The 10,995-nt window shown below is 41.2% G+C and overlaps 1 protein-coding gene across 3 annotated transcripts in view; it reads left to right on the top strand.

The window, feature by feature from the left end:
- UBE2V2 (ubiquitin conjugating enzyme E2 V2) overlaps window positions 1–10,223 on the top strand; it is a 57,058-nt gene extending 46,835 nt beyond the window's left edge. For 2 of the 3 annotated variants that reach the window (XM_028852263.2, XM_028852264.2), the window contains exon 4: window positions 9,017–9,909. In XM_028852263.2, the coding sequence (XP_028708096.1) occupies window positions 9,017–9,163 (147 nt within the window). In that variant the 3' untranslated portion in view covers window positions 9,164–9,909. 3 annotated transcript variants of the gene reach the window in all.
- The last annotated feature ends 772 nt before the right edge of the window (window positions 10,224–10,995 follow it).

The following is a 10,995-nucleotide window of genomic DNA, read 5'->3' on the forward strand; positions in this document are numbered from 1 at the left end:
GACCCTGTGAATGTATATTCCCACCAACCCTTCTTACTGTCAATCTGGAATGGGGACTGGGAAACAGAAAAATAAATACTGATTTTAATCATTATTGGAGTGTAGATGTGTGTATAGAGGGTTGTGGGTAGGGTGAATATATTGGACATCTGTTTTTCTCTTCCATTTACATCTAAGAGATTGGATTATTACTTTTTTTTTTTTTTTTGAGACGGAGTCTCGCTCTGTCACCCAGGCTGGAGTGCAGTGGCCGGATCTCAGCTCACTGCAAGCTCCGCCTCCCGGGTTCATGCCATTCTCCTGCCTCAGCCTCCCGAGTAGCTGGGACTACAGGTGCCTGCCACCTCGCCCGGCTAAGTTTTTGTATTTTTAGTAGAGACGGGGTTTCACTGTGTTACCCAGGATGGTCTCGATCTCCTGACCTCGTGATCCGCCCGTCTCGGCCTCCCAAAGTGCTGGGATTACAGGCTTGAGCCACCGCGCCCGGCCGGATTATTACTTTTATAACTAGTAAATGGTACAGAATTTCACACTGGTGATTGTGCCAGGATAGTTTTATATATTTCGAGGCTAAGTATCTCATGAATTGTAGTTCACAGGCATTGATGGTGGGTGTCGCTTTAGTAATTTTAGTTTATATGTATTTAATATGACGAGGCAAAATTATCCCCTGTGGGTGGTTAGCATTCTGAAGTGTAAATTTCATTGTCTTATGCAGTGAGATCTCACATTTTGGAGGTCATTGTATGTTGTAGACTGATAAGATGCAGATTTTATTCTGACATGATATTTATTTTCTCATGCTCTTTACTGTGTCTTCTCTCTTCATCTTTTTTGTTTTTCTTTTCCTCCAGTGTTTTTTTTTTTTTTTTCACCCTGTTGGTATTTCACAGGATTTGCAATCACTTATGTTTATTTAACTACCATTTACAGCTGGAAGTGTTTGTGTCTGCTTTAGAAATAGCTTGGTATTCTCTCTACTTATTTTTATAAACTGTTCAATTATGGAGTCTATTTAAAATAAGCTAATGAGGTTGCCACTCTTTAAAGTGAAAGTGTTAGAGGAAGCATTTTAAATGTACCTTACCACTGTAACATTTTTCTTACTCTTTTAGTTAGTTTCTTTTCTTTTCCTTTTTTTTTTTTTTTTTTTGAGACGGAGTTTCGCTCTTATTGCCCAGGGTAGAGTGCAGTAGTGCGATCTCAGCTCACTGCAACCTCTGCCTCCTGGGTTCAAGCGATTCTCCTGCCTCAGCCTCCCTAGGATCTGGGATTACAGGCACCCGCCACCATGCCCAGCTAATTTTTTGTATTTTTAGTAGAGACGGGGTTTCACTATGTTGGCCAGGCTGGTCTCTAACTCCTGATCTCAGGCGATCCACCCACCTCAGCCTCCCAAAGTGCTGGGATTACAAGTGTGAGCCACTGCACCTGGCGTTAGTTTCTAAAATAAATATCACTCAAATTATTTTTCTTTTCTACTTTCAAATACTTTCATGGTGATATAATTCACATACCATACCATACAATTCGCCCATTTAAAGTGTAAAATGCAAGGATTTTTAGTATTCACAACATTGTGGAATCACTGCCATGACCCAGGTTTGGAACATTTTTGTTCTTCCCAAAGCAAATCTGTGCCCTTCAGTTGTCATTTTCCATCCCACCTCCCTCAACCCTAAACAACCATTAATCCACTTTCTGTCTTTATAGATTTGCCCATTCTGGATGTTTCATATAAATAGAATCATAAAGTATGTGTTCTTCGGTGACTTAACGTAATGTTTTCAAGATTTACCCACGTTTGTAGTGTGTATTGGTACTTTATTCCTTTTTATTGTTGAATAATATTCCATTGTATGGAGATCCGATTTTATTTATCCATTTATCTCCTGGTAGATATTTCTATTTTTCTACTTTTGGCTATTATGAATACTGTTGCTATGAATATTTGTGTACAAGTTTTTGAGTGGGCAAATATTTTCATTTCTTTTAGATATATATTTAGGAGTGGAATTGTTGGGTCATATGGTATCTATATTTTAGTTTTTGAGGAACTGTCAAGAAAGGTTTTCTAAAGGTTTTCTAAAGTGAATGGGCCATCTTACATTGCTACCACTAGTGTATGCAGGTTCCCAGCTTCTCCACATCCTTGCTAACCCCAAATAAAAAATCTACAACACAAACACAGAAATAAAAAGCAAGAAATTAAAACATAACAACATGAACAATCACTTTCAAAAAAAGGAAAACAACGAGGAAAGAGGGAAGGAAGACCACAGAACAACCAGAAAATAAATAACAAAATGGCAGAAGCAAGTCCTGACTTATCAAGGACTTTGTTACTATGTCTGATTCTAGCCATCCTGTTGGGTGTGAGGTGGTATTTCATTGTGGTTTTGATTTACAATTCTTGATAGCTGATGATGTTAAGCACCTTATATGTGCTTATTGGCCATTTGTATGTCTTTGGAGAAATATATATTCAGATTCTTTGCCCATTTTTTAAAAGTAGTTTAAAACAGCAAACGTTCTCTCGGTTTCTGTGCATCAGGAATATGGGTGCAGTTTTCAGTAGGTCTGTGGTTTGGGGTTTCACATAGGCTGCAATTCAGATGTCAGCCTGTGCTGCCATCTCATCTGAATGCTTAACTAAGAAAGGATCCAATTCCAAGCCCACTCATATGGTTGTAGGCATGATTTTGTTCCTTGTGGGTTTCTGGACTGAGGGCCTCAGTTTTTCTCAGGGTATTACCCAGAGACCGCCCTCAGTTCCTTGCCACATAGGCTTCTCCATAGGGTAGTTCACCACAAGGCAGGTGATGTCTGTCTGTGAGGCCAGTGAATGCAAGCAAGAGAGAGCAAGATGGAAGCCAGACTTTTTAAAAATCAGAGTCATACAAACACACACACACACACAAATTATAATAAAAGGGCAAGAGAAAATTTTGGAAGTAGGGGATAGGTTTATGATATAGATTGTGGTGATGGTTTTATGGATGTATACTTATCTCCAAGTTTATCCAGTAGTATACATTAATTATATACAACTCTTTGTACGTAAAACAATGAATAAAAAAAATATTAAGGCTGGTCGTGGTGGCTCACGCCTGTAATCCCAGCACTTTGGGAGGCAGAGGCCGGTGGGTCACGAGGTCAGGAGATTGAGACCATCCTGGTTAACATGGTGAAACCCCGTCTCTACTAAAAATACCAAAAATTAGCCGGGTGTGGTGGCGGGCACCTATAGTCCCAGCTACTCAGGAGGCTGAGGCAGGAGAATGGCCTGAACTCGGGAGGCAGAGCTTGCAGTGAGCTGAGATCTCACCACTGCACTCCAGCCTGGGCGACAGAGTGAGACTCCGTCTCAAAAACATTTAAAAAAAAAGAAAGGTGCAGTGGCTCATGCCTGTAATTCCAGCACTTTGGGAAGCCGAGGCAGGCATATTGCTTGAGCTCAGGAGCTCGAGACAAGCCGGGGCAACATGGTGAAAGCCCGTCTCTAAAAAAAAAAACTAAAATTAGCTGGGCATGGCGGCACATGCCTGTGGTCCCAGCTACTCAGGAGGATGAGATGGAAGGATGGCTTGAGCCCAGGAGGTCAAGGCTGCAGTAAGCGAAGATTGTGCCACTGCACTCCAGCTTGGGTAACAGAGTGAGACCATGTCTCAAAAATAAAAAGAAACAAGTCATAGATCTAGCCCATACTCAAGAGGAGAGATTACATAGGGCATGAATATCAGGAGTTGGGGATATTTGGGAGCTGTTTTAAAAGTTGCCTATCGCAGTCTGCGTTTGCCCATTTTTTTTTTTTTTTTTTGAGACAGTCTTACTCTGTAGCCCAAGCTGGAGTGCAGTGGTGCGATCTTGGCTCGCTGCAACCTCTGCCTCCGGGCTCAAGCAATTCTTGTGCCTCAGCCTCCCGAGTAGCTGGGACTGCAGGCGCTACTACTAATTTTTTTGTATTTAGTAGAGATGAAGTTTCACCATGTCACCCAGAGCGGTCTCGAACTCTGGAGCTCAGGAGATCCACCTGCCTCAGCCTCCCAAAGTGCTGGGATTACGGGCATGAGCCACCGTGCCTGGCCTTTAGCCCACATTTTAATTGGGTTGTTTGGCCTTTATTATTTAGTTGTAAGAGTTCTCTATGTGCTATACAAAAATCCCTGATTGGATATATGATTAGTAAGTATTTTTTTCCCATTCTATTGATTTTTCTTTTTACTTGCATTTGTTAGCAGTGTAAGTTTTAAATTTTGATACGGTCATAATTTATCTACTTTTTCTTTTGTCAAATGTGCTTTGGATGTCATATCTGAGAGACCATTGTGAAATCCAACATCACAGAGATTTATTCCTATGTTTTCTTCTAATGTTTTATAGTTTTAAGTCCTAATTTGGGTCTGTGATCCATTTTGAGATATTTTTGGTGAATGGTATGAGTTAAGAGTTCAGTTTTATTCTTTTGCATGTGGATATCTAATTGTCCCAGTACCATTTGTTGAAAAGATTTTTCTTTTCCCCTTGAATTGTTTTGGCATCCTTGTCAATAATCAATTAACCATAAACATAAGGACTTATTTCTGGACTCTCAATTGTATTCCATTGATCTGTATATCCTTATGGGAGCACCCCTTTTTTTTTTTTTTTTTTTTTTGAGACAGAGTTTCGCTCTTGTCACCCAGGCTGGAGTGCAGTGGAGCAATCTCAGCTCGTTGCGACCTCTGCCTCCTGGGTTCAAGTGATTCTCCTGCCTCAGCCTCCCGAGCAGCTGGGATTACAGGTGCCTGCCACCACACTCAGCTAATTTTTGTATTTTCAGTAGAGACAGGGTTTCACTATGTTGGCCAGGCTGGTCATGAACTCCTGACCTCAGATGATCTGCCTGCCTCAGCCTCCCAAAGTGCTGGGAGTATAGGCATGAGCCACCACGCCCCGCCTTTTTTTTTTTGAAACAGGGTCTCACTCTGTCATCCAGGCTGAAGTGCAATGGGGTGATCATGGCTCACTGCAGTCTTGATCTCCCTGGGCTTAAGCGATCCTCCCACCTCAGCCTCCTGAGTAGCTGGGAATACAGGTGTGCGCCACCACACCCGGCTAGTTTTTGTATTTTTACTAGAGATGGGGTTTCGCCATGTTGCCCAGGCTGGTCTCTAACTTCTGGGCTCAAGAGATCCACCCGCCTATCTCTCCCAAAGTGTCGGGATTACAGGTGTGAGCCCCTGCACCTGGCCTGCCTTTCTGGACTGCTGTAGCTTTGTAGTAAGTTTTTTTGTTTGTTTTTGAGACAGAGTCTTGCTGTGCCACCCAGGCTGGATTGCGGTGGCACAATCTTGGCTCACTGGAACCTCTGCCTCCTGGACTTAAGCACTTCTCATGCCTCAGCCTCCCAAGTAGCTGGGATCACAAGCATGCGCCACCACACCTGGCTAATTTTTTGTGTTTTCAGTGGAGACAGGGTTTCATCATGTTGGCCAGGCTGGTCTTGAACTCCCAGCCTCAAGCTGATATGCCTGCCTTGGCCTCCCAAAGTGCTGGGGTTACAGGAGTGAGCCACCACGCCTGGCCTGTAGTAAGTTTTGAAATCATAATTTTGTTCTTCTTTTTTTAATATTGTTTTGGCTACTCTGGGTTTCTTGCATTTGCATATGAATTTTAAGATAAGCCTTCATTTCTGCAAGCAAGAAAAAAGCAGTTGAAATTTTAATAGGAGTTGTATTGAATCTCTAAATTAACTTGATGAATATTGTCATCTTCATAGTAATAATAGTCTTCTGACCCATGTATATTTATTTAGCTCTTTAATTTCTATCAACTATATTTTACAGTTTTTAAAAATTATTTTCATTTATTTATTTTTTTGAGATGGAGTCTAGCTCTGTTGCCCAGGCTGGAGTGCAGTGGCGCAATCTTGGCTCACTGCAACCTCTGCCTTGTGGGCTCAAGCAATTCCTGTGCCTCAGCCTCCCAAGTAGCTGGGATCACAGGCATGTACCAGCTAATTTTTGTATTTTTAGTAGAGATGGGGGGTTTGCCATGTTGGCCAGGCTGGTCTCAAACTCCCGACCTCAGGCTATCTGCCTGCCTCGCCTTCCCAAAGTGCTGGGATTACAAGCATGAGCCACCGCACCCGACCTTTAAATTATTTCTATTTAATTTTTTTTTTCTCTTTTTTCTGGGGAGGGAGGGAAAGGGGGAGGTAGGAAGGAGGGAGGGGAGCTATTTTACAGTTTTCAGTGCACAGGTTTTGCACTTTTGTTAAATTTATACTTAGGTATGTTATTTTTTATTTCAGATTGTTGCAAGTGTAAATAAAAACTAATTTTTGTATATGGAACCTGTATCTTGTTGCCTTGATTAACTTGTTTATTAGCTCTAATAATTTCTTTAGTGGATTCCTTAGAATTGTCTATATACCAGATCATTTCTTTCATTGCTTCTGCAAATAGAGGTAGTTTTACTTCTTCTCTTTCTAATCAGGGTGCCTTTTATTTCACTTTCTTTCTTAATTGTCCTGGCTAGAACCTCCCCACTACAATGTTGAAGTGATGAGAACGGGGCCAGGTGGTGGTGGCTCATGCCTATAATCCCAGCACTTTGTGAGGCCGAGGTGTGCAGATCCCTTGAGCCCAGCAGTTCAAGACCAGCCTGGCCAAGATGATGAAACCCTGTCTCTACTAAAAATACAAAAAATTAGCCGGGTGTTGTGGTGGGCACCTGTCTTCCTAGATACTTGGGAGGCTGAGGCAGGAGAATCGCTTGAACTGGGGAGGTGTGGGTTGCAGCGAGCCAAAGTAGCTGGGCCTGTGGTGGTGCGTGCCTGTAGTCCCAGCAACTTGGGAGGCTGAGGTGGGAGGATCACCTGAGCCCAGGGAGGTCGAGGCTGCAGTAAGCCACAATTGTGCCACTGCACTCTAGCCTGGGCAACGAGTGAGACCCTGTCTCAAAAAAAAAGAAAGAAAATATAAGAAGTGATGAGAATGGACATCCTTGTCTTATTCCTCATCTTAGGAGGAAAACATTTGGCCTTTATTAAATATGATGCTAGCTCTAAGTTTTCTGTAGATTCCTGTTAGGTTGAGGGGTAGTTTCCTTCTATTCCTAATTTATTGAGTATTTATATCATGAAAGGTTGTTGGATTTTGTCAAATGCTTTTTTGCATCCATTGAGATGATCATGGTTTTTGTTCTCTGTTCTGTTAATATGATATATTACTCTGATTTTTAAAATGCTGAATCTATCTTCTGTTTCTGGGATAGGTCCTACTTGTATATAATCTTTTTTTTTTTTTAGGAGATGGAGTCTTGCTCTGTCGCCTAGGGTGGAGTGCAGTGGCACGATCTCAGCTCACTGCAATGTCCGCCTCCCAGGTGCAAGCAATTATCCCACCTCAGCCTCTCGAGTAGGTAGGACTACAGGCGCACACCACCACCCCCAGCTAATTTTTTATATTTTAGTAGAGACAGGGTTTCACCGTGTTGCCCAGGCTGATTTCGAACTCCTGAACTTAGGCAGTCTGCCCGCCTCGGCCTCCCAAAGTGCTAGGATTACAGGCGTGAGCCACTGCACCCAGCCTGTATATAGTCTTATATGTTGCTTGAGGTCAGCTGTAGATGACAGCTTATGGCCTTCTCAGCTCTTTCATAAGCCGGTGCATAGCCCTACACATGTGTGTGGTCTTCTGGATTCCCAGGCCTGTTTTGGGGCTTTTCAACACCTCTATAGACACCTCATTTCCCAGCTTGTCTGCTTAAGTATTTTAGTTACCTTCCGGTGTTTTTTTTTTTTAGACAGAGTCTCACTCTGTCGCCCAGGCTGGAGTGCAGTGGCGCAGTCTTGGCTCACTGAAGCCTCCACCTCCCAGGTTGAAGTGATTCTCCTGCCTCAGCCTCCCAAGGAGCTAGGAGTACAGGCATGTGCCACCACACCCGGCTAATTTTTGTATTTTTAGTAGAGGCGGGGTTTCACTATCTATGTTGGCCACCCTGGTCTCAAACTCCTGACCTTGTGATCCACCCGCCTTGGCCTCCCAAAATGTTGGGATTACAGGTGTGAGCCACCACATCTGGCCCACCTTCCTGTTTGACTCAGCTTTTTTTGACAAATGCCCAACGTAGGAGGTGATTGAAGATAGGTGAGCTCTGAGGTCAGATAAAGGAAAGCTCTGTGAGTGGAGTTTTCCAGGGAACTGCAGGACAGGTCAAATGCTGACAGTTAACTGAATGGGCTTGCAAGGAGCTCCATCCCCATTCTGTTGCTCTTTCACAGAAGCTTGATTTGGGTCGGGTGCGGTGGCTCATGCCTGTAATCCCAACACTTTGGGAGGCTGAGGCAGGTGGATCACTTGAGCTCAGGAGTTCGAGACCAGTCTGGGCAACATGGCGAAACCCCGTCTGTATGAAAAATAGAAAAATTAGCCAGGCGTGGTGGCGGGTGCCTGTAATCCCAGCTACTTGGGAGGCTGAGGCAGGAGAATTGCTTGAACCTGGGAGGCGGAAGTTGCAGTGAACTGGGATCATGTCACTGTACTCCAACCTGGGTGACAGAGTGAGACTCTCTCAAAAAAAAAAAATAATAATTAGGAATAGTGCATAGAATACATTGGAAAGAAAAATCTGAAAGCAGAGATCAGCTTAGTAGCTTTCATCTAAATCTCAGTGTGAGATAATTCCCCAGATTTTGGGTAGTGGCATTGGAAATGGAGAGGAACTTTTTGACCTTACTCCATTAAGAAGGAATTGGTAAATTTATTTACAAAGTAGTTATTTAATATAACATTTATTTCTGATGACCAAAGTTCACTGTATGTTTTATATCTTTATATTTTCCCAAGATATTACACTAATTATGATAAAATATACTAATTATGGTATTAGTAATTTCATAGTGTATGTTTTGTGAAAATAGAGGCAAGCTATGAATTTTCAAAATCATTCTTATTAAAATACACTTAACAAATTGATGCCATAGTACTTTAAACTTGCTAGTTAACTGTACTCTTTCTTCCCCTTTCAGGTGGATGCCCGGAGCATACCAGTGTTAGCAAAATGGCAAAATTCATATAGCATTAAAGTTGTACTTCAAGAGCTAAGACGTCTAATGATGTCCAAAGAAAATATGAAGCTTCCACAGCCACCAGAAGGACAAACATACAACAATTAATTTTAGTGGATCTCAAACTTGTCTTAAATCAACAACCTTCTACTCATGTTAATGTCTTGATTAAATATCACAATGAAAAATACCCACACATTAAGTAAAAGAATTCCAGCTGGTAAACATGACCTGGACATTTGTAAGAATATATTTAATACATGTACACCCATTATGTTTTCAGGTAACAGGAGGAAAAATGCAGCACAATTTTTTTTCTCTTGTTAAGGCACTGTCATTTAAACATAAACCTGGAGTACTCAAAGTAGAATTCAGGTTTACAAGATGAAAGCGTGTGGAGAAGTGTCAGATGGCAGTGGAAGCATGTGTGTTTCTAAAAAGTGAAAATCTCAAGAAAGAAAACAGAAATGGCATGCTTTACCCATCTTGCTTAGTGAAAGAGAGCTGCAGTTGAAATTGTTTAAAAAGTAGCAGGTACAACGAATATTGTCACAGATGTGTTAATTTTTGAAGCGGTGTGGGTGCTGACTACTAGTAGTATCAAAAATATGTTCAGGATTGTTTTGATACCTGTATTTATAATAAAAAATGTTGGGGGAAGTTGATGAATTTCTGTTAAAAGCTGTTCTTGTGTGTTACATGTAACAGACATGGTAAATATTTGTTTACAGTCTTTGTTTAACCATGCATTTAAGTTTAAGTGAAGTCAACAAAACGGAAATAGGTGTATGGATATGTGATTTGGAGATTAAAGTTAGTCTTAAAATGTAAATAAAATGTGGAACGTGTCCTCAGAGACTGTGCCATTTCTATTATGTTGATGTAGTATATGTACAGTACCATGCTAGGGAAGCAAAAATTGGAATTATGTAGCTTTTTCTGTATACACACTTTTATTTACCCTATTTTGTGTACTACTTGTGAATTATGATGTGCAGACTATTTCAGAAAAGAAATTACCTAGTTTAATTTCTTTTTTGGACAAGGAGGAGTCCTAGGTATTATATTTTGAGTTTGATTTCACCAGAAATAATATTATTAAAAAGATCTTTGCAGTCTAGCAATTCTTTTAGGATTATAGGTTGCAAATTATCCAAATACATATCCCATTTTTAAAATCATAACATCTTTTTTAGTTGTTTTTCTGTGAAGCTTTTGGTTAATAAATAGGGTGAACTAATTGGAGACTTTTATCTTCCAGTTAGGGCTTTTAATACTAACAAGGATAACTTTATTCATTCCACTGTTCTCTACTCTGACAAATATGAACTCTGAAGTTGAAAATTCATTTATGTTCTGCTTTTACCAAAGTGACATGAGGCGTTAGGTCACTATTTCACTTCAAAGTACTGGATACAAAGCTTTGTTGAAAATGCTGTTTGATGAATTCACTGAAGAATATAGAAAAGTGGTCAGGTAAAGTCTCCTTTTATTTTGTCAAGCTTAATAATTTGTCTCATACTTTACCCCGGTATATATAGGCAAACCAAAACCTTATCAAATATTAAATTAGATGTTCAAAGTTTGCTTATAAAGTAAAGTATTGGCCATGTGGTGACTCATGCCTCTAATCCCAGCACTTTGGGAGGCTGAGACAGGCAGATCACTTGAGGTCAGGAGCTTGAGACCAGCCTGGCCAACATGATGGAACCCCGTCTCCACTAAAAATACAAAAAATTAGCCAGGTGTGGTGGCGGGCACTTGTAGTCCCAGCTACTCGGGAGGCTGGGCAGGAGAATTGCTTGAACCTGGCAGACAGAGGTTGCAGTGAGCCGAGATCACAACACTTCTCCAGCCTAGGCGACAGAGCAAGACTCCGTCTCAAAAAAATATATGTTAATAATTGACCTTGGCTGTATATTAAAATAGTTACTTTTATA

This window comes from Macaca mulatta, chromosome 8 (assembly GCF_049350105.2).
Source record: "Macaca mulatta isolate MMU2019108-1 chromosome 8, T2T-MMU8v2.0, whole genome shotgun sequence".
Classification (NCBI taxonomy): domain Eukaryota; kingdom Metazoa; phylum Chordata; class Mammalia; order Primates; family Cercopithecidae; genus Macaca; species Macaca mulatta.